This window comes from Oreochromis aureus, unplaced genomic scaffold (assembly GCF_013358895.1).
Source record: "Oreochromis aureus strain Israel breed Guangdong unplaced genomic scaffold, ZZ_aureus HiC_scaffold_24, whole genome shotgun sequence".
NCBI classification, from domain to species: Eukaryota; Metazoa; Chordata; class Actinopteri; order Cichliformes; family Cichlidae; genus Oreochromis; species Oreochromis aureus.
Genome location: NW_024108808.1, coordinates 160231 through 187089, shown reverse-complemented (window position 1 = coordinate 187089; position 26859 = coordinate 160231). Strand labels below are relative to the sequence as shown.

The window sequence follows — 26859 nt, the reverse complement described above, 5'->3', positions numbered from 1 at the left end:
GCTCCTGAAACGCAAGACTGCCACACATCTGTTCGACTAACGCCAGTTGATCTAAACGCCAGTAGATCTGGAACACAGGTCGTAACCCAGGATCTTCTGGGCTACGGTGAACATTTCTTTAACGTATGGGTATTTCAAAAGTCCTCTGCCCATGCCCACAAACTGGCTGCCCTGACCGGGAAGAGGAGCACGGAGCAGCCGCTGGGGTCTTTTTGGGTCTCCGCTGAGGCGCCGCGGCTGGCTCGCTGTTCGGGGAGAAGCGGGGCTTCAGCCGGAGGAGGGTAATCTCCAGCCGCGGAACCGGGCTTGTTGGTGGACAGCGTCCTGCTCAGAGACCAGCGACCTGACCTTCCCTCTGGAAGATGCTGCCATCCTGACTGCCACTGATGCCAACATGAGCTGTTCCTCATCCAGCGACGTGTCTGCGGATGAAATAAGACGCACAGCCCGCCCGGACAAACTGTAATCACCGAAAGAGTCAACTTTGCTTGAACTCAACTCTGACATCCGCTCGGCATGACACCTCACAGGGAGACGCCATGTTGTTTATACGGAGTTTATTCTCGTCTTCTTCCGGTTGGCGTTCAGGCTCTTTCACGCTGCAGCGCCACCTCAGGTCAAAGTATGTCATGCTCTAATGTATCGTGTTTTTCTTTTCTGTGCTTTAATTTGTCTACAAAGTGAAAATAACTATAAGAGCTTTTAAGTATACACAGACATGCGCTTCTTAAATTTAACTTAATTGGCTCCACAGGTAGGAAGTAAAAAGTAAAAAAAAAAAAAACTTGCTGTACTTAATTTTTACTCCCTACATTTTAAACAAATATCTGTAGTTTCCACTCCGTATATTTTCAAAACAAACTCGTTACTTTGGGTTTAACGCATTTGGGGGAAGTTAATATTTCACGTCACTGCAGGCCTTCAAACAATGAGATTTGAGCCTAAACAGTGACACATGAAAAAACAGTCGTGTTTTAATCAGTAGAGATGAAAGAGCAAACCATGTACCGTAGTTTTGATTTATTTATTTTTAGCACAACACCAGAACAACCCCACGTGCCCATAATTTGCGGTACTTCAGAAAAAAGGAGTGAACATAAAAGGGAGTAAAATGTTGTGGCAGGTAATTTCAAATGCAGCATTTCTATCACCTCAACAAACACTAACTGTGTCACAGTGTGTTGCTAGCTAAAGCTCCACTTGCTGTATTTCACAGGAAGAGAAAAGAATGAGAGCTAACTTCACTCAGAGATATAGAAAGAAAGAAAAGAAACCAGGCTGTATTTAAAGGTAAGGACTGCTTAGTGATATTTGATAAAATGTAATTGTATTTTAACAGGGACATAAAGTGCTTGTCTTACTCCCTTCTTCTAGCTCGAAATTACTTGCCAAGTGGTAAGGACGTTCATGGTCACACGGTGAGAACATTGGTGTTGACTATGAAGAGATATGGTCAGACAGGGAGGGGCCAGTCAGATTTATCAACTCAACCTCCTTAAAGCATGGAGAGGCTGAAACCAATCTCTAGTGAGCCCGGTTAAGGAAAGAGATGAGTTGGTGCCTGAGATGCCAAATTCCAACATCCTCATTCCCGCCATTGAGATAACACTCTTGTAGTGGATTTTTGTATGACATGTATACCTATAAATCTAACATGATGGATTTTTGTCTGAATAACTTTCATGTGGAGTTTTAGGCATGCAGTGGTTCACACACACACACACACACACACACACACACACCCACCCACAAGTCATGCAGCACACTCATGAGGCATATCTTCACTGTCCTGTACACACACACTATAAACCTACACTGGGTGTTTTATTTTTATGTTATGCATTTAACTCATATATTTGATGTAGTTAGGCCAAGTATTATTCACATTAATATCATAATTATCTTTTAAAAACTATGCTATTTGCTGTACTAATGTGTGACCTTTGACCATGTTGTGACCTATTGTCAGAGGGTAAAGCAAAGGGTTAACCTAGGGGTGTCACTTTGGACCGGGCGCTCAGCCAGCGCCAGGTGTGAACTCTGGCCGGCATTTGACCCTGCACCTCCTGCTCCTGGGTGCGTGGGAAAGTTACTCAGCAGCAGGAGGTGGGACTACTGGTACCTTTAAAAAGGGGCCAGGGACAGCCCTCTGGGCTTTTCTCCTGCTGTCTGTCCGTGGGGTCGGTCCCTACCTGCATAAACGCTTACTCATGAACACCCTAGGGGAGCTTTGCTTTTCCTTCTGTTTTGCTGAGCTACACTGTTCAATAAAACAGCTGGCATAGAACTTTGCTCCTCTCCTGTAATTTTGTGTGTTTTTGACTTTAATTGAAATTGGGAAGCTGAGATCCACCTATTGCTAATTTGAAGAATTACTCTCCATTGTGACAACTACACTCTCACACAGGCCCAGAGAGCAGATGTTGCTGCATTGCAGATGTGTTATACCCCCTGCCCAGCCGAATGACTCTCAAAAGAAAATTTTGCAGAAAATCAATGTGATCGCTTGGATCACTGGAATTATCATCTCGATATCTCTTGTCCTTCTTTCAGTTCAGACGTCTTGAAAACAAGTTTTAACAAAGTCCTGGAGAAGTGCCCAATGCTGGAGGACCTCCTGCTTTACCCTGGCTCAGATAAACTCCTCTCTGACACAAACACACACGCATACTGAATTCACATCTTGCCATACAAATGTGATACAGTAACCAACTTTCTTTCTTTCAGAAAAAAAAGAAAATTGGGAGATTCAAAATTTTCCTCACAGTAATGTTTGCATCAGTCTATCAGATGAATCCCTCCAAGTCCAATATTTACATCAGTTACAGTGATAATGCTTGGTGTCTACTTTCAGCCACCACAGTAGAATGCCAGGAATGAATCTCATTGAAATTGTAGTTGCATTTGCTATTTAATTTAATTGTCATGGATGATACACAGACAACCCAACAGCAAACAGAGGAAAACAATGGGCTTAAATACACAGAGGGATAAATGAGGGAATAAGACACAGGATGAGAGCACAGCTGCGAGAAATCACAAACAACAAGACCATGGGGAAGGAAAACTGAAAACACTAACATAGTCTAAGGAGCTTAGAAAGAAAAATCTGGACTTCTTTAAGTTGCTTGAAGACGTTCAAGCAAAGTTTAAGTTCTTTTCATCCGAGAAGGTGAAACATCTTCAAGCAACTTCAAGTCCAGACGCTTTCTTTCCAAACTCCTTAGACTACGATGACCTAAATGACTGAGAACCTTCACAGACATGAAAACACTAACATAGCACACAAGACTATCAAAGTAAAACAGCAAACAAGAGACTTTTACAAAGACACAGAGTTGACACAGAGACATGACTGACTGGGGAGAAATTGGGGAACATGGAAAGAAGAATGACTAGACATGACACGTGGGACACAGGGGCAAGGCAAAGTAACAGAAACCTAAAGCCTAAGAATATAACACAAGAAGAAAACAATAAAGAGAACCAAAAACATACATAAGAATAATCAATGAATATAAATGAACAAACACAAAACACTGGGTCACAGACTCAGTACCATGACAGTTAAATGTACAATAATAAATACTTTAAATCAGATGACAATGTAGCTGACACTGTGTTTATTAGTGTGTGGTCAACCACAAATCTTCATACTGTCATCCATACATGAGGTCTTTATACAAACGATGAAAGATAATGAAAGAAACTGTTTAACTGATATGAAATGATTGAATTATATGAAATATTATGGCTTTGTCTGCCAGAGTGTTTTTCTGTAAACTACTTTGAACTACTGGCAGTCAGTGAAGTCACTGAAAGGCAAGATTCTATGTTGTGTTGCCGTAGTTTCCAGAGTTTACTTATAAAGCTCACTTACAGAATTCAGTTAGAAAAGTCAAGCATTTGAAGGCGCACATTTGAAGGAATATTAACTCAATATTAACTCATTACGGTTTACATTTTCGAGTTTAAAAGTTCTCCGAAATTACAATGAAAAAGGAAACAAGAAAAATTACCACTCCAGCCGATAAGAAAGATTCAGGAGATCAAGGTAAGTAAAATAATAAAATCAAATCCTGGTAAAATCCAAATCCTAGAAATGTTGACACTGTGTGAATCATTTTTAGAGCAATTGAATCATATGTTTGATTGAAAATAGCTTTAATACAAGATGTCTAATCAAAGAAAGGTTACCGGTCTTTTGGTAAAATAATGTAATAAGTTTATTCTTGGACTCAACAGTAAAAACAGACCAACAAGTGTCATCAAGATCTAAGACTTAGTAAACCTAGTATCAATTCGCACTGGTCAGTTTTTTATCCCAAGAATAAACTTGTGATAATTAAGCAAAAGCAATTTCAAATTCTTTGCCAAACTGCTTCCAGTCCTGATGTCGGGGACTCTTTTTCACCACTGTGTTGTTGTCGTTTATAGATTGTAAGAGCAGGACTGCTAAAAGAAAGGCCAGTCCTGAAAAGAAGACCCCAATAAAAAGGAGGAGGGTCGCTGAGCAGGCTGGTCCTTCCACCAGCTCAGATGTGGTCAAAGGAGTGAAGCGCAAGGTTGTGCAAGATGAAGAGGGCACAACAAAGAAAGCAAAGAAGGCTAAACTTCTCGACCATATGAGCGGTGACAAGGAGCAAGCATCCTCCTTGTTGGACTCTGGTAAAGGTAGGCTAATTAGTTGAATAAGGGGGTAGATTAAGTGTGGTTGCTAGGTTTAAGATATTAGTGTTTAGTGTTTGTGTCTATCATCCAGTGAGCTGATGTGCTTTTGGTGTTTTCCACATCTCCAGACTTGAATAACAAACAGGTGTGCGCAAAAAATGGCAAAAGAAAGGCCGCGGGAGACAACAGAGAGTCACCCAAGAAAAAAAAAAGGAATGTGGACCAGGACAAAAAATCAGTGGCAGACCAAAAACGTAAGTAGCAAGCAGCTTGGGTTTTATATTCAGGGGAAGGGCAAAAGGAACATTTAGGCTACAGAGGAGAGTAATTTGTGTCACAGCTGTAATAAAACAAGATTTGTTGTTTTGTCTGTTCAGGTGAATTCCAAGCCAGATATGTGGAGGAGCACCAGCTCGGAGAAGGAGGCTGCGGAGCAGTGTTTGCTGGCTACCGGGTAGAAGATCGTTTCCAGTAAGTGTTCAGATGATGGTAGTAAGACAGGCAGTAACGCAGATAATGGATAATATCGTAAACTGAGACGTCTGCTGTGTTTCCACCTTTCATTATGTCATACTGAGGAAATGCTCACCAATGCTCTGTGTCTTCTAGGTTGCCATCAAACACATTCCCAAAAATAAAGTCTACTGCAAAGTGGCGGTAAGCGTCCAACACTTGAATCAGTTTTACATTACTGGATTGAATGCGGCGTTCCTCATCATCCACTTTGTTGTAATATTTCAGGATGAAAGCGGCAAGAAGCTCTCAGTGGAAGTGGCCATTATGGTTAAACTTGCAGGTGAAGCAGAAGGGTCAGTGGGAATATCTGCACCTGTGTCCTTGCTGGAGTGGTTCGACCTTGGCAAAGAGCTGATCCTGGTGCTGGAGAGACCTGTCCCCGCTGTGGACCTGCAAAAATACAAAGCAGAAAATGGAAGAACTTTAACAGAGGACAAGGCCAAGGTAGGTTGACTGGAAGAACCTTAGACTGTACAGCATTCAATCAAGGCAGAAAAGCATGAACTCATTATTGTGTTTTCATCTTTTCCAGGTCATTCTGAAGCAACTAGTTGATGCTGTAAAGGAACTTGAGGATAAACACATCTTTCATCGGGACATCAAGGGACAAAACATTCTGATTGAGACCGGCTCAGATGTGCCTCGTGTTCGCATCATTGACTTTGGACTGAGCTGCTTTGTTAAACAGCGATCTCTGTATCGCATCTTCTATGGTAACATATTCTGCTCCTGCTTTTCACAGATGTAACAATTTGTGTCTTTTGTTTTAGAAGAAATTGCAATTGTGTCTGTTTGTTAGGCACTCCTCTTCACATCCCTCCCGAGTGGTACATTAGGAGCTGCTACAGGTGTGGACCCACCACGGTGTGGCAAATGGGAGTGGTGTTGTATGAAGCGCTTCATGCACGATACTTTAGTACCGCGAGGTTCCTCACAAAGAAACTGAGCATCAAAAAGCGTCTGTCCACAGGTAAGAAAACTTCACACTTCCAGATTCACTGATGCCTTGGATCACTAGAACTATCATCTTCATCTTTTTGATCTTTTCTTTCTTTCAAGAATGCCGGAATTTCTTGGACGCATGTTTAGCTATAGTCCCGGAGAAGCGCCCAACACTGGAGGAGCTCCAGCTTCACCCCTGGCTAAGATAACACACACAAACACACAATTCACACCTTATCATATAAGTATGATACATTGTAGTAACTTCCTTTCTTTTTTCTGTTGGACAGGAATAGATAGAATGGGTCAATCTTAAAAAATAAATAAATAAAAATTTAGCTTTTTTGGAGTTCCTGTAACCCCCCCAGCCATCCCAGGAAAGGGGATCTCTCTTTGAATGGGCTTTCCCGAGGTTTCTTCCCATCGATCTGGCCCCCTGGGGAGTTTTTCCTCGTCTTCATAGAGAGCTTGGGCTGGGTCAGGAGCTCCATCAAAACTGTCTTTATTTGATGACTTTAAAATAAAGATGTGTTTTACTTAAAGTAAAATTTGATCAAAATAAAACTTGTTTAATTCATCTTTGCTGAGGATTCTCCTTCATTACTATTTTGTTTTGTTTTTTTTTACCCATGGTGCATTTTGACAAATAAGAAAACTGAATCAGGTTAAAGTGTGCACAAAGACAGTCACACTGCAAATGATCTGAAGACTTGCATCTGTTGCTCTAACCCCCAACTAGTTTAGACAGATTTCCTGCTTCTACCAGAGGTTTTTTCCTTCAAGAAGGAAGTTTTTCCTTCCCACTGTTGCTGAGTGTTTGCTCATAGTGGGTTGTAAAAGCATAAAAGTTAATAAGAGGCATTCATAGCAGAGTTATCACAGCGGGAACTATATAGCTTAAATGTACAATTTCTACAGGACGAATTATAACTTCATTATGTATAAAAGCTCCTGTGGATAATTACTCCTATTTGTAACTTTACACAAGAGAAAGTTTGCTGTCACACTATTTATAACAGGTTGGATTTTGTCCTCTGAGTTGAGCCTTTGGTTGCAGTTTATTGAAGAATTTCCTCTAAAGTAGCTGTTGATAAAGATTTAAAGTCCTGTTTATATACAGAAATATGCTTTAGTTCATGTTTTTTACATGTCTGCCTCAGTGGATCAGTAGAAGATCTGGCACAGGAAACTAGATGATGAAAAAGGGTACGAATACACATATCTATCTATATAGATACAGATATATATACACACACACACACAGGTTGCAATGTAGTATTTTCATTTTTCTTAGCATTTCTTTAACGTCTTGGTGCAAAAGAATACCTGCATTTGTGTGTAAAGAAATGTTACATATATACTAAAAACAGCTGGAAAAAAGAACTACAAATTTGGAAAGGAATTTATTCATGTTCTTACTCATAGATGGAGTACATGGTTTAAAAACACTGAGGAAACAGATATGAGGCGGCTGTATCAACATAAAAACATTAATACAGTTAAAAATGAATAAAAAGTTGCACGCTTAAACTTATTTCTCTACAGTTTGTACAATTAATCCATGTAACAATAGGTTCGCTCTTAATATAGTAGTTAATTAAAATATCTTTACATAAAAATACATTTTAAGTACTCTCCGGTGGAAGTCTGTTGTGGCTTATGTTTCTAAATGACACAACCATAAAGCAACCCACAGAATATACAAATATGTCCTTGATAAGTGAATGTTGGCTCCCACAATGGCCTGTTAAGTTATTGCAAAATAATTTACTGCATAATATGTCAGATTAGAACATGTTATAAGCACAAAACTGAAGGAAACAATAAAACAAAAATTAAAAACAAATACTAAATTAAGTTAAAGGATATTTCTTACTATACTATATAATTGTATAATGTTGCGTTTGATTGCAAATGAAAACCCACCAAGAAAAAAAAAGAAAGAAAGAAAGAGAGAATAGAGTTTAATTTATTCAAAACACATTCTTTTCTTTTATTTAAGCTGTAGCGAGATTCAAATGGACAAAAGAGAAAGAAAAATATTACAGATTTGTTTTATTAATCATGAATAAACTTTATTATACACAACTCTAAATTTCAGTTGGTCTTAGTCAGATGTGTTTTAATTAAATCCTGCAACACTGTGCTCGCTGCCATCACTTTATATCTTAGTGTGCAATTCAAATATATACTTATTACAATATTTTTCCCCTTAACTCTCAACTCGCGTTTTTAAAATGTCTGTGATCATATTTGTCCGTTGACTTCTGTCTGGGCCTCGAGCGATTCATCAGACAGGTTGGCAGCCTCCAACTGATGCTCCAGACTTTCATCATCGCCTCTATTCTGATCAACTCTTGTCTTAAACTTAGTGATGAACTCATTACTGGCCAGCGCCCCCTCCTTTTTAGGGCATGTGGGCTTTGATAACAGCCGACTTTCCAGTCGCTCTGCAAAGAAAATTCACAAAACATTTCTTATTTGGTAAGCTTGTTAACAAATTTTAGTTCAGTTTTGCTGAAAGTTATAGCATGCATCAGGTAAGAAGCAATTGGTTTTAAAAGCATATACATTCCCCAAAACATTTTTATTATGTGCATTTTGGAGAATAAAAGATTGTACACAATTTCCTTTTTAAAGTAAAAGATTATTAAGTCTAATTCTTACTTATTCAGTAGATTAAAGTATTGAAACATCATTATTCATAAAATATGCACATTGCAAAATTAAAGTTATTCAAAAATTACTCAAGTACTTACTCCAATACTCACATTATTCAAGTAAATTTAATTTTTGCCAATGTAATGTCACATAAAATCTTAATCTGAATAAGGGATTTGAACCCCACTGTCACGGCCAGGGGATCAGCAGGCCGCTGACTAGTAGTGTTGTGTCTCTCTCTCTCTCTCTCTCTCTCTCTACTCATGGTGGGTTCACGCCCTCGGCCCACGCCCCTCTGAAGAGGAAACACCTGGGCCTCATCAGTGCAGCCAGCATTTAAGCCAGGGAGTGGCTTCTCATCGCTGGATCGTTGTGTGTGACTCGCGTCAGTGCTCTGAGCAAGTTCTCTTTTGCTTCCCTGTGCAAAACCTCTAACGTGTGTTTCCTTCTGTACATAGATCCCCTGGACCCGACTCTGCATTCCCCGAGCGGATTCCCTTTTTGTGTGAGTGTTTGGAGAGAGAGTCAGAAGAGGAGCAAGTGTCTTTCCCCTACCTGGATTTCCCGGGCCTTTTCCCTGTCACGCTTTGTATACAGGGGAGTGCAGAATTATTAGGAAAGTTGTATTTTGAGGAATAATTTTATTATTGAACAACAACCATGTTCTCAATGAACCCAAAAAACTCATTAATATCAAAGCTGAATGTTTTTGGAAGTAGTTTTAGTTTGTTTTTAGTTTTAGCTATTTTAGGGGATATCTGTGTGTGCAGGTGACTATTACTGTGCATAATTATTAGGCAACAACAAAAAACAAATATATACCCATTTCAATTATTTATTTTACCAGTGAAACCAATATAACATCTCCACATTCACAAATATACATTTCTGACATTCAAAACAAAACAAATCAGTGACCAATATAGCCACCTTTCTTTGCAAGGACACTCAAAAGCCTGCCATCCATGGATTCTGTCAGTGTTTTGATCTGTTCACCATCAACATTAAGTGCAGCAGCAACCACAGCCTCCCAGACACTGTTCAGAGAGGTGTACTGTTTTCCCTCCTTGTAAATCTCACATTTGATGATGGACCACAGGTTCTCAATGGGGTTCAGATCAGGTGAACAAGGAGGCCATGTCATTAGTTTTTCTTCTTTTATACCCTTTCTTGCCAGCCACGCTGTGGAGTACTTGGACGCGTGTGATGGAGCATTGTCCTGCATGAAAATCATGTTTTTCTTGAAGGATGCAGACTTCTTCCTGTACCACTGCTTGAAGAAGGTGTCTTCCAGAAACTGGCAGTAGGACTGGGAGTTGAGCTTGACTCCATCCTCAACCCGAAAAGGCCCCACAAGCTCATCTTTGATGATACCAGCCCAAACCAGTACTCCACCTCCACCTTGCTGGCGTCTGAGTCGGACTGGAGTTCTCTGCCCTTTACCAATCCAGCCACGGGCCCATCCATCTGGCCCATCAAGACTCACTCTCATTTCATCAGTCCATAAAACCTTAGAAAAATCAGTCTTGAGATATTTCTTGGCCCAGTCTTGACGTTTCAGCTTGTGTGTCTTGTTCAGTGGTGGTCGTCTTTCAGCCTTTCTTACCTTGGCCATGTCTCTGAGTATTGCACACCTTGTGCTTTTGGGCACTCCAGTGATGTTGCAGCTCTGAAATATGGCCAAACTGGTGGCAAGTGGCATCTTGGCAGCTGCACGCTTGACTTTTCTCAGTTCATGGGCAGTTATTTTGCGCCTTGGTTTTCCACACGCTTCTTGCGACCCTGTTGACTATTTTGAATGAAGCGCTTGATTGTTCGATGATCACGCTTCAGAAGCTTTGCAATTTTAAGACTGCTGCATCCCTCTGCAAGATATCTCACTATTTTGACTTTTCTGAGCCTGTCAAGTCCTTCTTTTGACCCATTTGCCAAAGGAAAGGAAGTTGCCTAATAATTATGCACACCTGATATAGGGTGTTGATGTCATTAGACCACACCCCTTCTCATTACAGAGATGCACATCACCTAATATGCTTAATTGGTAGTAGGCTTTCAAGCCTATACAGCTTGGAGTAAGACAACATGCATGAAGAGGATGATGTGGACAAAATACTCATTTGCCTAATAATTCTGCACTCCTGTATTAACAGAACATGGTTCATAAAACTGCTCCTACAACTGTTTTTGAATCATTTTAATGACACTTTATTGTTCTGTTTTTTGTCTTTTGGCATTTCTGTGCTAATTTCTTGTTTTAATGGTTCTCTAATTTAAACTGATTTTTCCTATTTTAATACCTAAATAAATAATCATTTATTTTTTGTTCATTTGTCTAAATTCTGGGAAAAAAAAGAAGTTTGTATTTGTTTAAGATACAATGAAATCATATTTTGACATATTGGAAGATGCTGAAAAAACACTACAGGTATAAATGGAAACTACAGTTTATTTCTGTTATTTCCTGTGATAGTGTTTGTACACTCGCTCATGATAACTGTTCATTCAGCTGCTGTTTTTGTCTGCTGGACATCTTTAGCTTTCAGTAAGGATGCATTCATAGATCAGCACATCTTTTGAACCACATTTCTTATGAGACTCAGAGTTTACATTTTGGAAATGTGGTGAGACCTGGGGTAGAAAGAGACTGAAGCCAGCTTCAACCTCGGCAGTTTTGTGTGTGTGTGAAGCAGAAAGATAAGAACTGTGTGGCCAACTCATCACACACATAATCCTGAATCAGAAAAACAGCATCAAGTGTTGTAATTGTTAAACACAGAAGTGTGATTTATATGTGGTTTTACTGATGGTTAACACAGTCGCACAAACACCTGAAACTGATCAAAATATAAAACAACATATTAAACATAAATAAAGAGTAATAGAATAAACAACATCACAATGATATATGGGAATATGACAGTAAATACTAAATATTAAACATTATTGTGCAGCACGTAAGATCGACAGCACCCAGTGTGCTTTGAGGTAGGAGCCAAAAAGAGGGTGTAGTTTGTGGGTGTGATCACCCGTGTGTACACCTGTGAGCATGGACGCTTGTTTTTTTTAAAGGTTCCTTCATGTAATGATCTGCTAGAGGGTGTGGGGGTCACAGCCCGTCCACCAGGGCATGAAGCAGGTATGGAGGAGATCAAAACTCCAGACATCCAGAAGCCCTCAGAACACAAGAGACCAAGGAAGACCAACAGAGGGGCAGCGGCGCCACTGTCCCAGAAAGAGCTGAGGAGAGTCCCAGATGAGGGGTCACTCAGCAGCCGCGGAGCAGAAGCCAGGGGGTTGCAGTGACGCCGTGAGCTCCGCCAGCAGCCAGCTGTGCCTGGTGACCGAGCCCCAGGCCGAGAGGCCGGGGCACCCCCCTCAAGTGGCCCGAGGCGGGCCCAGGCTCCAGGCCCCGATAAGCGGCCGCCAAGGAGTGAGCGGTGTGTACCTGGGCGCCCATCCCCAGACACAAAGAACCACCAACGCACCGATGTCTGAGGGAGTCCGCCACTGGCAGGGGAAGTGGTGGTGGGGAGATAGGCCTCCAAACCTTGGAGGCCTGAGATGTCCCCAGAGAGGTGGCGTCTGATACCCAACCTGACATATAGACACAGACATACAGGCACACACAGATACAAACATCCATTCCCACCCTCATGCTCTCATATGCACTTACTCCACACTCAACCAACGTGGAGACAAACATAAAGAGACGCTGTACACACGATCACACTCCCCAAGCGTACTCTACGAACCGGGTCTAGGTACCCTTGCCCCTGGAGGGGGAACTGCACCCAGACCCAGGTGGTGTTACCCTTTTCCCTGCGGTGGGAGAGGCAGACCGCCCCGACTCCGCAGCAGCAGGGGAGGCCCCACACTCCAGACCGCAGTCGGACGGCCAACTCCTTAAATTATGTTATCATCAATCAATCATGTGGTCAGAAGAATCTGTGCTTACCTTGCAGGAATGTTTTAAATTTACAGATTGGGAAGTTTTTATTCAGTCTTGATGCTTTGGTGGATGTTAGCTCATATGCAGTTTTGTAAAGACATGATTATACCCTTAAGCGTGCTAAAGTGTACCCTAACAATAAGCCATGGGTCACCAAATGCATCAAATCCTATTTAAGGAAAAAGAGACAGGCTTTTAAAGAGGGGCTGTTACTGACTTTCAGGCAGTCACCAAAGACTTGAAAATCGAGCTCTTGAAAGCAAAACAGATCTACAAAAACCTTCTTGAAAGCAAATTTGCAGCAAAAAATTTGGGGTCTGCCTGGACTTGTATGAAAACCATATCAGGGTTTCAAAATCCCCAGAGCAGCAGTCAGATCATTGTAGACGGTTTTAAGCCAGACAGAGATTTGAATTTGCTTTATGCTCGTTTTAGTTCTTCTGAACTGAAACAGAAACTGAAAGATACTCAACACTTCATCACTGAACTCAGCGATGTCCAAAAGGCCTTTCATACAGTTAATGTGAACTAGAGCCAGGGCCCTGATAACATTAGTGGCCGCCTGATTAAACCTTGTGCTAAAGAACTCAGTCCTAAATTTCAGGTTATTTTTAATAAATCCTTTCAAATACAAAATGTGCCCTCGCTTTGGAAGGAAGCTGTCGTTGTTCATGTCCCTAAATCTAGTCGTCCAAACGTCCTGAATGACTTCAGGCCTGTTGCCTCACCTGAGTTGTCATGAAAGTCTTTGAAAAAATCATCAGAAATGTGATTATGGAAGAGATTGAATATCAGCTGGATCCAATGCAATTTGCGTACAGGCCCAACAGAGGAGTGCAGGACGCGCTTTTGACTCTAATCTGATTCTTAAACATGTAGAGAGTAAAGGGACTTTTGCAAGACTTCTTTTCATCGATTTTTATTTGGCTTTAATACAACACAGCCCCATATTTTAATTAAAAGACTTTTAGAAGAGTTTGAAATCAGGAAAAACCTGGTTTGCTGGATTTTAGATCTTTTAACTGACAGGTCACACAGAGTGAGAATAAATGGGGTTCTGTCTGACCCAGTGTTCTCCTCCACAGCTTCTCCTCCAGGGTGTCTCTTATCGCCCTTATTATTCATTCTCTTTACAAACATGTGTCAGAGCAGATATGAAAACAGGACCATCATTAAATTTACAGATGACTTTGTTATTGTCAGCTTACTGAAAGAGGGTGAAACTCACTACGGTCCAATCATTGATGACTTTGTTCAGTGGTGGGAGGAGTCTTATCTCCAATTGAACATATCTAAAACAAAAGATTGGTTATTGATTTTAGGAAACAACAAAATGGGCACAGAGTCACTTTAATTAAAGGTCAGAAAATAGAGCAAGTGCAATCATATAAATATCTTGGGACCATAATCAATGAAAAACTGAACTTTTATTGCAAATCGGTCTGTAAAAAGGGTCACCAGTGCCTTTACTGCCTCAGGAAACTTGTTCATTTCCACATTGACAGAAAGATTTTAACTTTGTTTTATTGTTCTTTTATTGAGTCTGTTTTATCTTTTTGTTTGGTGGCATGGTTCAGTCAGACCTCTGTCACAGAGAAACATTCACTGAATCAGTTAGTGAGATGGTCCAGTCGTCTGATAGATGAGTCACAGGCCTGTTTAGACTCCCTGTACTCTAAACAGGTACCACAGATGGCTTAATCAATCCTTAAAAATGGTTCCCATCCTCTACGGGTGGATTTAGCTTCTTTCTTCAGGACGGAGGTTTCTAGTTCCAAGATGCAGGACAAAGCATTATAAAAACAGCTTTGTCCCTGCTGCTGTCACTGAACTCAATAAGAAGTGTTTTTGATTTGATTCATTTTGTTTAATTACTAAATATGTGTTTTGTCAGGTTTCATTAGGTGTGTGTTTTGTGAAGGGAGGCCAAATGCTATCGTTTTTCTGTAAAGCAAATTTACCTGTGGGTATAAATAAACTTAACTTAAAGCTTATAGGAGGTTGTGAGGTCACTGCCTCCACCTGATTATGTAATTAACCAGCAGACTGGTACATTTATATATAATATACTATAACTTCTATAATTATGTGTATATCATATTTCTTATGTACATTTTAGACCTGGGAGCAGAATTGCTGATGAACAGGTTTTTATTTAGGAACAGGCAGAGCGTCCTCTCTTCCTGGCTCCATGTCTATAATTATGTCACACACTGATTCGCTCTCACAAAATCACCAAAACACAGCACAAATCCCACCAATGGTTCAATTCCTTATAAATCATTGAATCAGGTACTGAAGCAGTGACGTGCTGAATGAAGCTTCAGTCGTCATTGATCACGTGACTCTGTTCAGTCAAACCGAGCCTCAGCACAGCGTTTCTGAAGCAGTGTGTTGATTTTTTTGACACATGTGCCGGAGCTTCAGCTTCAAACGGGCCGTCACCATCAGAGTTGCTGGAACCATGTCCCACTACTGGCTACTCTGTTTTATTCTGTGTTAAGTTTTTGAATGTGAATTTTCTGTGTTATGAATAACAAAGAAAAAGTAATGAAGTGATTTTAAAGTTTAAAGTTTGTGTTAAATCTTGTAAATCAGAGAGAGAGAGAGATGAGGTGTGGGTGGATATCAGATGATCAAATGTCAACAACCTGATTGGCCCAAGTGTGAAGATGTGACGTCCACTGAGGGAAGGGGGGAGAAAGGGTGAGCAGGTATAAAAGTGAGGTGAAGAAGAGATTCAGGGTTCTTCCTTTTGTCCTCTGTGAGATGAGCAGTTCAGAAGTTTGGATCTAAAAGGTTCACAGTTAAAATTCCAGCAGAGACGCTAAAAGGAGAACCACAGTCCAACCTGTGAATGTTTTTAACCCTTTGTGAAACAACAAAGGCATAAATATGATCATATAAATATTATCTACTGGGTCAGACTCACAGGATCAGGGATTAGAACTCCTTTTATCAGAGAGATGAAATCTACTTCCTGTACAGGGTTTTTTTTTGTGGGCCTACCGATCGACAGAAACTAGAGTCAATAAAAAACTGGACATTGGCTCAATGTGTGTGTGCACAGGGAAACAAGGACTGAGCGCTGTGTAGTCCCACATAAAGTCAGACACCTGGTCACCCGAGGTGGACCATGGCATGGTCTATATGGAGGATACAGACACTGCTGAAAACATGACTCTGTCTGGTTTAGATGATAAAATGTCTTTACTTTAGGAGGCTGTGGCTCAGAGTACATTCACATAATGCCTTTGAATAAATGTAAAAAGCTTGTTTTGCTCCTGCTTTGATTTGTTTGTCCAGGTAGAAATTCTGCTTTTTGCCTCTAAAATCTGAAACAGTTTGAAACAAAGTTTGGCGCTCTAATCCTCTCTGTGTTTGTCCTTTGGTCAGATGGTGATATTGAATGAAATATTCCAGTATTCAGTAGCTCAGCAGCTTTGTAACATGTGGTTTTGCACACTGTTCAAACCTCAGATGTTTGTGTAAACAAGTGTGGAGGACACAAACTCACGGGGGGAGGAAGGACATTTACTGTTGATGTGTCTGACATTTAGTCTCCATGAGTTCTCATAAGACTGAAGAACTCTGTGATCTCTAACATGCAGGTGTATGTTTTGAAATGATGTGTCTCATTCTCTGGACTTTACTAGACAACGAGTGAAGAACATATAACGAATATCATCTTTAAAGTGATGAATAATAACTCTGCCTCTGTGTCTTCATAAAAGATCGTACTTCTGAAAGGTCAGAGGGCAGCATCCACTCTGGTTTTACACAGTTTTGCAGGTTTAGCTCTTCTGAAGTTCAGCACCTGCTTTTTCAACCAATCAGAAGCCAGTATTGTAGAGAGTTCATATTTCTTTTCATGCAGTTGAATAATTTTGAATGTTTAGGTGAATATTTATATTTAGAGTATTTTCTCGATCAGTGTCTTCAGTCCTGACCCTGAGTGCGTACATTTAAAAATAAAGTGATATAACTTCTTTTACATTACTGTGAACTTCTTGTACAGTTTGACAGCTGATTGTTGTCGTGTTTGTCGTCATATGAAGATCGTTTCCTAAAGAGGACTGAACAGTCATTTAGCCTCTGGCTCCATCCATGAATCTGATGTTTGCTGTATAATCTGTGCTGTTAATAGTGTAATGGAACATATAATTTGTACATATAATTTCATATGTAATTATGATGATTTTTACCCATTAAGATTTTAAATGAAACGATAAACAAAGGCCAAGAAAACTGAGTTAAACTCCTGAGTCTACTATATATTTGCACCATGAAGAAATGAATTGTTTGCACCAGTAATAAATAATCAAATATATCAAATTATCATCAATTATTTAAATAAAAGAACCATCGCACCAAACAAAACAACAATTCAACAGACAGTTCTATAAAACTGTGGATGATTCAAAGTGCTGCTATAACTGCACAACAAAACTGCAGTGAGAAAAGCTTTGGATGTTCAGTTTAGTTATAATGACAGTTAAACAACTAAAATACTCGGTTAAGTAGGTGAGACAAAGTTACATTTACTGGATCAGTTTAAGACCAAAGTACATTTGAATGAATTACTGACATGGACACTTTGTGAAAATTACTAAACAGTTCAGGCAAAATTTTACTAAAACCTTGAATTAAACTTTAAAGTTTGCATTTCAAGCACATCTTGATGTTTTCATTGAAACTCCACTGTGACTGTGTACACAGGAAAAACTACAAAATAATGTTTGTTTGTTTGTTTGTTTGTGTTTTTTAAACATTGTGGACCGATCTGCATTTGTAATTGCTAAATTTAAATATTTGTTACTATTTAATGATCATAATCTCATTTGAACATTGATTTAGTGGAGGCAGTTGTTCCCATGCATCATTCTGTAAGTGTGAGAATGAACTAATATTAGAAAATGTCAAAATATAAAGTGTCATTTATTTTTATTCATCACAGCATCCTAAACTTTGCTGAACTTTTTGAAATATAGAATAAACTCGCTGAGTGTTGACTGTCAAATTTCAAACATCCAAGTAAAGTTAAACTATTAAACTTTAACTGGGTCAGACTTGTTACTACATGCTGTAACCAAACATACTACACCCTGCATCATGTGATTGGCTCTTGGTCGCTCTGTAAGAATATTTCTTTAGTGCCTCCCTTCACAGATGTGTCTGTGTCAGGATGGGTCTAAACAACATGGTGTAAATGCAGTTGCTGGTGAGCCTCATTTCCTGTAGGAGGTGAACAAGAGCAGAGATCTGTTTCCCTTCAGAGCACAGAGGTTGTTTCTGTTCAGAGGAAGTCAAACTGTCTGACAGTCACTGAGAGACGGTGAAACGGCACAGCACATGAATCAAATGGACCAAACAAAATTCTGCTGTTCAGTCTGTTTGGATCTACTGAAGGATCCGGTGACTATTCCCTGTGGACACAGCTACTGCATGGACTGTATTAAAACCCACTGGGATGAAGAAGAAAACAAGAAAATCTACAGCTGCCCTCAGTGCAGACAGACTTTCACACTGACACCTGCACTGGAGAAAAACACCATGTTAGCAGATTTAGTGGAGGACCTGAAGAAGACTGGACTCCAAGCTGCTCCTGCTGATCACTGCTATGCTGGACCTGAAGATGTGGCCTGTGATGTCTGCACTGGAAGAAAATGAAAGCCTTCAAGTCCTGTTTAGTCTGTCTGGCATCTTACTGTGAGAAACACCTTCAGCCTCATTATGATTCACCTATATTCAAGAAACACAAGCTGGTGGAGCCCTCCAAGAAACTCCAGGAGAACATCTGCTCTCGTCATGATGAGGTGAAGAAGATGTTCTGCCGTACTGATCAGCAGAGTATCTGTTATCTCTGCCCTGTGGATGAACATAAAGGCCACGACACAGTCTCAGCTGCAGCAGAAAGGACTGAGAGGCAGAGAGAGCTGGAGGTGAGTCGACAAAACATCCAGCAGAGAATCCAGGACAGAGAGAAGATGTGAAGCTGCTTCAACAGGAGGTGGAGGCCATCAATCAGTCTGCTGATCAAACAGTGAAGCACAGTGAGAAGATCTTCACTGAGCTGATCCATCTCATCCAGAAAAGAAGCTGTGATGTGAAGCAGCAGATCAGATCCCAGCAGGAAACTGAAGTGAGTCGAGTCAAAGAGCTTGAGGAGAAGCTGGAGCAGGAGATCACTGAGCTGAAGAGGAAAGATGCTGAGCTGAAGCAGCTCTCACACAGAGGATCACATCCAGTTTCTACACAACTACCCCTCACTGTCAGCACTCAGTGAGTCTACAGACTCATCCAGCATCAATATCCGTCCTCTGAGCTACTTTGAGGATGTGACAGCAGCTGTGTCAGAGGTCAGAGATAAACTACAGGACATTCTGAGAGAGGAATGGACAAACATCTCACTGACAGTCACTGAAGTGGATGTTTTACTGTCACAACCAGAGCCAAAGACCAGAGCTGGATTCTTAAAATATTCATGTGAAATCACACTGGATCCAAACACAGCACACAAACAACTGTTATTATCAGAGGGGAACAGAAAAGTGACATTCATTTATCAACAACAGTCTTATTCTGATCATCCAGACAGATTCACTGACAGGTTTCAGGTCCTGAGTAGAGAGAGTCTGACTGGATGTTGTTACTGGGAGGTGCAGTGGAGAGGAACAGGAGTTTTTGTAGCAGTCGCATACAAGAATATCAGCAGAGCAGGGAGTGAATGTGTTTTTGGACATAATGACAAATCTTGGGCGTTAATTTGTAACAACAACAGTTATATATTTCTGTACAACAACATCCAAACTCGTGTCTCAGGTCCTCGTTCCTCCAGAGTAGGAGTGTACCTGGATCACAGAGCAGGTATTTTGTCCTTCTACAGCGTCTCTGAAACCATGACTCTCCTCCACAGAGTCCAGACCACATTCACTCAGCCGCTCTATGCTGGACTGTTGGTTTACTATAAATATGGATCCACTGCTGAGTTGATTAAAGTGAAATAGACTGAAGTCTTTCATATTGTGGGTTCAAATCTGTATTTTAGTTTCATTTTATTTTCTCTCCATCATTTCTGCACAGAGATCAGCTGTCAGTCAAACATTATGGGTGGTACCTCCACATCTTCTAGTTGTTCTCTTGATGTTTCTGAGTTTTTAAAGGAGATCTTTCCTGTGACTGTTTATGGAGGCTATCACTGCTCATCATCATTTTGATTTACTCAAATATTTCTCCACATGAAAATGTAAACTTCTCTATCCTCTAAATGTTTCTGGAATATTTGTATTGAAAAATGTCGACATTTCTCTTTATGAGTATGGCAGACCATGTGTGTGTGTTTGTGTTTGTGTTTGTCAAAATCATCAAACAAATGAGGAAAAACTGTGATTTTAATGAATGAATTCATATATTGTGTTGATGTTTTATTGTCTGCCTTTAACTTTTTGGTTTTGTTTACTGTGTCATATATAATATATGGTTTTTCAGAGATTAACAACTTTTATTACAGAGAACATTTTTAAAACTCAACATAAACTTAAAATGAATTATGTGTTATGCACATTATTGGCTACTTTAACTGTGTTTTTAGGATCTTACTTTCTGTATTAAATAAATACAGTGGCAGTCCTAGCCTGCTTGGCGCCATGGGCGAACACCCCCCCGACCCCACCCCCCAATAAACACACACACATAGAACATATTAAGGATTGTACATTAACATAAAACTGTTGTTGGAACCATACTGAATTTCAGCAGAGAAACACACACGCACATATATGAAGAGAGAGAGAGAGTATGCATTGTATGCAAACAGCTACCAAACAGCCATCATAATTCGTCATACAATGAGATCCCAGCAATGTTGTGGGGATGGAGCTGGACTCCGTTAGGGTGGTGTCTGATACGTAGATGTTGTCCAAGATAATAACAATGTTGGATAATACCTCCCACCCACTCCATGACATGCTGGCTAGTCACAGAAGCACATTCAGTGAGAGACTGAGATTACCAAAAAGCACCACTGACCGACACAGGAAATCATTCCTGCCTGTGGCCATCTCACTGTACAACTCCTCCATCTAACACACTGTGAACACTGCAATAGTTTCACCCTTTTTACACACGCTCTTTTCTACTCTGGAATATTATTGTCAATTTTCTTGATATTTATTTATATTCACCTCTGTTAATCCTTGATATTTATAATTGAGTGATCTGTATATGTTAGTGCTATTTCTTAAATGTTTAAAATCTGTAACATAATGTGTTGTTTGGAGTTTAGTCTGTTACTATTACTATGTTTACATTTTCTTCTTGGAGCAGCTGTAACTCACATTATTTCCTTAGGGATTAATAAATTATTCTGAATATGATTTTGATTGTTTCAGGATGACCTGCCATTATCCAATGACACATCTGCTTACCTGTATCTTTCGTTTCTCCTCCTCTTCTTTTCTCTTTTTCCTAAACTGAGCACCTGATGGTTTTGAACTTTTCTTGTCCATCTTGGTTTTAATTTTGCACTCCAGTATGAACACCCATCCCCCAACCCGAGGATCACCACAACATAACCTAATAGACCTACACCTTAGTTCACAGATTCACTTTGTCTAGGGTTTATTTCTGGGAATTCGCACAACCCAGGATTCAAATCATGAATACATAATTGGCTTGGATTTACAACATTATGAATGAAATGTGCTCTATTTGGAAGCAGCAGGTCTCCCTCCCCTTTCGACGGGTTGTGTGTGAGACTTTAAATCATCAAACTGTAAATTATAAATTTTAAATTGTCATTGATCCCTTTACCCCGAGTCCTAAAGTGTATATTTATTTTCTTACTCTTCTTATATTTATTGTTTGTTTACTTGCACTGCTGTAACTGGAGCCTCGTCGTCTCGTCTCTCGATATACTGGACTGTATGTAGCGGAGATGACAATAAAGTTTACTTTGACTTCAGCAGCGAGCAGGCGCACCGAGGGCTCTCGCGCTCACTTTCGCGTATAGAATTTCGAAAAAACATCGGTGCAAATCACAAGTCTTTATCATGATGTCTGGTGTTTTCGTGTTTGTTGGTTTGTTTTTATTTTGTTTTATTTTGCGATTTGGTTATTAGATGCTGCTCCAGCCAGCCAGCGAATCCCCCGCCGCCCCGCCCTCTCCTCTCTGCGCCGCAAGCAGCAGGCGCACCTCGCAAACGGAGGGCGGCCTTACTCCCAGCAAATGGGCGATAGAAAACCGATTGGTGCCTGTGCCATTCCCAATATGCGCTAGCTGATGTCGGGGCAGCATGAGTACGAGTAAATTTTTTGTTAAGGTTTAATTGTCATTTTGAAAGAAATAATATCTTTTTTTTCTACTAGTGTGTCACCACCTTGTCAACTCCATAATATGGAGTTTTTGTTTATTTTTCTCTTTTGGAGAACCATATTTCCTCTCTCATGATCTTCCAATAAAAATACGTAATTTTCTCAATAAATGTGTAATTTGCATGCTGCTTAATATGATTGTTTCTTATACAGATTAAATACAAGCTTCTGAAAATATGTATGACTGTAACTCTAATAATAAAAAGCCAAAACAATCTTACTTTTAAATGTGGTATAATTACTTTGAAAACATATGTGCATAAACAATAGAGTAGAGAAGCTGCTAATAGTCAAAATAGCTGAAACAACTTAATTTAAAATATATATTTTTGCATTTCTTTGTGTCTGACGGTGTTGACAAAAATCTTGCACTTCTCCAGCAAAAACATAAATTATTAAAAAATGTTACACCTGGGAGATTGTACCAAAACATGATGAGACAGCCAAAACTTTGTGTAACAATTATATGTAAATGTGTTTTTAAAAATTAAAAAAATATATTTCAGAAAATTAAAACCTGTTTTGGCCCTAATCTCAGGAATCACTGACTAGTCATATCTCCATATTCTGATTGGATGAATACTTTGATTCAGTCATGGACTCAGTGTCAGATCAGAAAAAATGCACATGCTACAGTTTTTAGTAGAACATGTGTTTTTTATTATATACTTTATCATTTGTTTTTGGTGCATCTGTCTAATCTGAGTGTCTGGAGAAGAACTAGAATTACAAAGTTTCTATTTGCTTCTGTTAAATGGGAATCATATTGACTTATGATACTGACATTAAAAAATCTAGTTTACTGCATGACATAAGGAGTAAACTGAATCTGAAAATGGGTTTTATTTAGTAGAGACTAACAGCAGTTAACTGTTTTTCTCATTTAAAATTGTTTGAAAGAAACTAAATTTGCAATATTTAGTGATGTAAAGTCTGATTTTAACTGATTAAAAGTCACTGAAATTTTGACTTAGTTAAAACAAAAAATAAAACTAAACTAAAGAGGATCTACCTTGGAATGTCAAAACTCCAAGTGCAGCTATCAAAGTTTAACTAGGAAACAATTGTTACTGGAAGCAGTAAACCAAAGATAACACACCCGTAATCATAAAATAAGCATTTTATGACTCGTTGGTGCCTCCCTTCACAGATGTGTCTGTATCAGGATGGGTCTAAACAACATGGTGTAAATGCAGTTGCTGGTGAGCCTCATTTCCTGTAGGAGGTGAACAAGAGCAGAGATCTGTTTCCCTTCAGAGCACAGAGGTTGTTTCTGTTCAGAGGAAGTCAAACTGTGTGACAGTCACTGAGAGACGGTGAAACGGCACAGCACATGAATCAAATGGATCAAACAAAATTCTGCTGTTCAGTCTGTTTGGATCTACTGAAGGATCCGGTGACTATTCCCTGTGGACACAGCTACTGCATGAACTGTATTAAAAGCTTCTGGGATGGAGAGGAAAAAAAGAAAATCTACAGCTGCCCTCAGTGCAGACAGACTTTCACACCGACGCCTGCCCTGGAGAAAAACACCATGTTAGCAGATTTAGTGGAGGAGCTGAAGAAGACTGGACTCCAAGCTGCTCCTGCTGATCACTGCTATGCTGGACCTGAAGATGTGGCCTGTGATGTCTGCACTGGGAGAAAAATGAAAGCCTTCAAGTCCTGTTTAGTCTGTCTGGCATCTTACTGTGAGAAACACCTTCAGACTCATAATATTGTTGCAGCTTCATTCAAGAAACACAAGCTGGTGGAGCCCTCCAGGAAGCTCCAGGAGAACATCTGCTCTCGTCATGATGAGGTGATGAAGATGTTCTGCCGTACTGATCAGCAGAGTATCTGTTATCTCTGCTCTGTGGATGAACATAAAGGCCACGACACAGTCTCAGCTGCAGCAGAAAGGACTGAGAGGCAGAGAGAGCTGGAGGTGAGTCGACAAAACATCCGGCAGAGAATCCAGGACAGAGAAAAGATGTGAAGCTGCTTCAACAGGAGGTGGAGGCCATCAATCAGTCTGCTGATCAAACAGTGGAGCACAGTGAGAAGATCTTCACTGAGCTGATCCATCTCATCCAGAAAAGAAGCTCTGATGTGAAGCAGCAGATCAGATCCCAACAGGAAACTGAAGTGAGTCGAGTCAAAGAGCTTGAGGAGAAGCTGGAGCAGGAGATCACTGAGCTGAAGAGGAAAGATGCTGAGCTGAAGCAGCTCTCACACACAGAGGATCACATCCAGTTTCTACACAACTACCCCTCACTGTCAGCACTCAGTGAGTCTACAGACTCATCCAGCATCAATATCCGTCCTCTGAGCTACTTTGAGGATGTGACAGCAGCTGTGTCAGAGGTCAGAGATAAACTACAGGACATTCTGAGAGAGGAATGGACAAACATCTCACTGACAGTCACTGAAGTGGATGTTTTACTGTCAGATCCACCAGAGCCAAAGACCAGAGCTGAATTCTTAAAATATTCATGTGAAATCACACTGGATCCAAACACCGCAAACAAACAGCTGTTATTATCAGAGGGGAAGAGAAAAGTAACAGCAGTGAATCAACAACAGTCTTATTCTGATCATCCAGACAGATTCACTTTTTGGTTTCAGGTCCTGAGTAGAGAGAGTCTGACTGGACGTTGTTACTGGGAGGTGGAGTGGAGAGGGAAACAAGTTTATGTAGCAGTTACATACAAGAATATCAACAGAGCAGGGAGTGAATCTAAATTTGGACATAATGACAAATCTTGGTCATTAGATTGTAACAACAACAGTTATACATTTCGGCACAACAACATCCAAACTCGTGTCTCAGGTCCTCGTTCCTCCAGAGTAGGAGTGTACCTGGATCACAGAGCAGGTATTTTGTCCTTCTACAGCGTCTCTGAAACCATGACTCTCCTCCACAGAGTCCAGACCACATTCACTCAGCCGCTCTATGCTGGACTTTGGTGTTACTTGATGGGAGACTCTGCTGATTTCATTAAGGTGAAATAGACTGAAGTCTTTCATATTGTGGGTTTAAATCTGTATTTTAGTTTCATTTTATTTTCTCTCCATCATTTCTGCACAGAGATCAGCTGTCAGTCAAACATTATGGGTGGTACCTCCACATCTTCTAGTTGTTCTCTTGATGTTTCTGAGTTTTTAAAGGAGATCTTTCCTGTGACTGTTTATGGAGGCTATCACTGCTCATCATCATTTTGATTTACTAAAATATTTCTCCACATGAAAATGTAAACTTCTCTATCCTCTAAATGTTTCTGGAATATTTGTATTGAAAAATGTCGACATTTCTCTTTATGAGTATGGCAGACCATGTGTGTGTGTTTGTGTTTGTTTTTGTCAAAATCATCAAACAAATGAGGAAAAACTGATTTTAATGAATGAATTCATATATTGTGTTGATGTTTTATTGTGTGAATAAACTGGAAGGTTTAACTATAAATCAAACTTTGAACAAAGTCTTTTCTTCTGTCTTCATTCCAGGATCTCACTCAAATCTGATGCAGAAAATATGAAACTAATCTGAGAGAATAACTGAAGCAGTTTTCCTCCTGAAGCGTCACAAAGTTCAGAGTTCATGTTTAGAGCAGAAGATTCAGCAGTCGTACTGTGACCTTTGAGCCACATTTAAACCACAGTATTACACTTGCTCATAACAACAAGAGAAAAACACGTCAGTTACAGTAGAACAGCTACATCATGAATTTGGCTGCATTAAAACAATAATGGTGACTACAGAGCAGCAGAAGGCTGCTGTCATTCATTTGTATTCATCTCCATTTTTTCACTCTGCCTCTGTGTCTTCATCAATAGATTAACTAACTATTATTTATATGCTCATATCTATTCTTGATGTTTTCGCAATGCTACACAGTAGGTAGGTAAAAAGAGGCAAAGCTGGAACTGCAGGTCTGCTTTGACAGCACTGACTGGAGTGTTTTTTGAGGCAACAGCTACAGACCTGATGATCTCACTGATGCTGTAACATCCTCCATCAGTTTCTGTGCCAACTTATGCTACGTCCACACTAGCCCAGATAGAAAACGACGTTTTGGTCTGAAAACGCTCCGCGTCCACACTAGCGTTTTCAGTCGTTTTCACGGAGTTGTGCGTCCACATTGAAATGGCCGAAAGTATGGCGTTATTTCAGTGCCACTATTCTGAGCGAACGTAAAAAAAAATGCAGGTGCAAGTGTTGCATTTTGAGGAGAAATTTATTTTGAGCGTACAAAAGCTGAATTTGAGTGAACAAAATTCATTGCTGCGTGCAAAAAATGTATTTCAGTGTTTGCGCTTATCCATATACACACACAATAGCACCCCCTCTCGCTCAGTTTTTTCATTTGCGCTTCCTCACAATGTGTTGCTTGCGCTCACAACATTCTCTGCTGCGTGCGCTCAACTCTCTGTACACCGTTATAAGTGTGCCACAAAACCAACCAATCACAGACTTGGTTTCAAAAATTCTGATTGGCTCTTACGGTCTCCAATCAGATCGCTAGCTGCTGCATTCCGGAAACACTGTCCGAAATGTAGCTAAATCCAGCTAAACTCAATTAAACCCCAATTTGCGGATAATATCTTTAATTATTTTATTTTAAAATATATTATTTTTTAAGACTATCGTTGGTGTAGTATAATGTAGTTGCATCATACAACCATGCCAACTGACTCATTTCTCCAAATCATATTTGAGTAGGTCTCTTTTATGTCGTCGAATACTGAACAGCAGCACGAAAACAGCA

General features: G+C 40.1%; 2 protein-coding genes and 2 pseudogenes across 2 annotated transcripts; all 4 read left to right on the top strand.

The window, feature by feature from the left end:
* Positions 1-3912: 3912 nt before the first annotated feature.
* LOC120436822 (hepatoma-derived growth factor-related protein 2-like) lies at positions 3913-5347 on the top strand. Its single transcript, XM_039607676.1, has 5 exons — positions 3913-4054; positions 4438-4674; positions 4800-4925; positions 5049-5142; positions 5281-5347. The coding sequence occupies exons 1-5, from the start codon at positions 3994-3996 to the stop codon at positions 5330-5332; spliced, it is 570 nt and encodes a 189-aa protein (XP_039463610.1). The 5' UTR covers positions 3913-3993; the 3' UTR covers positions 5333-5347.
* Positions 5348-5412: 65 nt separating this feature from the next.
* On the top strand, positions 5413-6706 carry LOC120436821 (serine/threonine-protein kinase pim-2-like). The gene is made up of 4 exons (XM_039607675.1): positions 5413-5631; positions 5720-5900; positions 5987-6157; positions 6247-6706. Exons 1-4 carry the CDS (start codon positions 5452-5454, stop codon positions 6336-6338), a joined length of 624 nt encoding a protein of 207 aa, XP_039463609.1. The 5' UTR covers positions 5413-5451; the 3' UTR covers positions 6339-6706.
* Positions 6707-17934: 11228 nt separating this feature from the next.
* LOC120436824 lies at positions 17935-18775 on the top strand (annotated as a pseudogene).
* Positions 18776-23403: 4628 nt separating this feature from the next.
* Positions 23404-25572, top strand: LOC120436823 (annotated as a pseudogene).
* The last annotated feature ends 1287 nt before the right edge of the window (positions 25573-26859 follow it).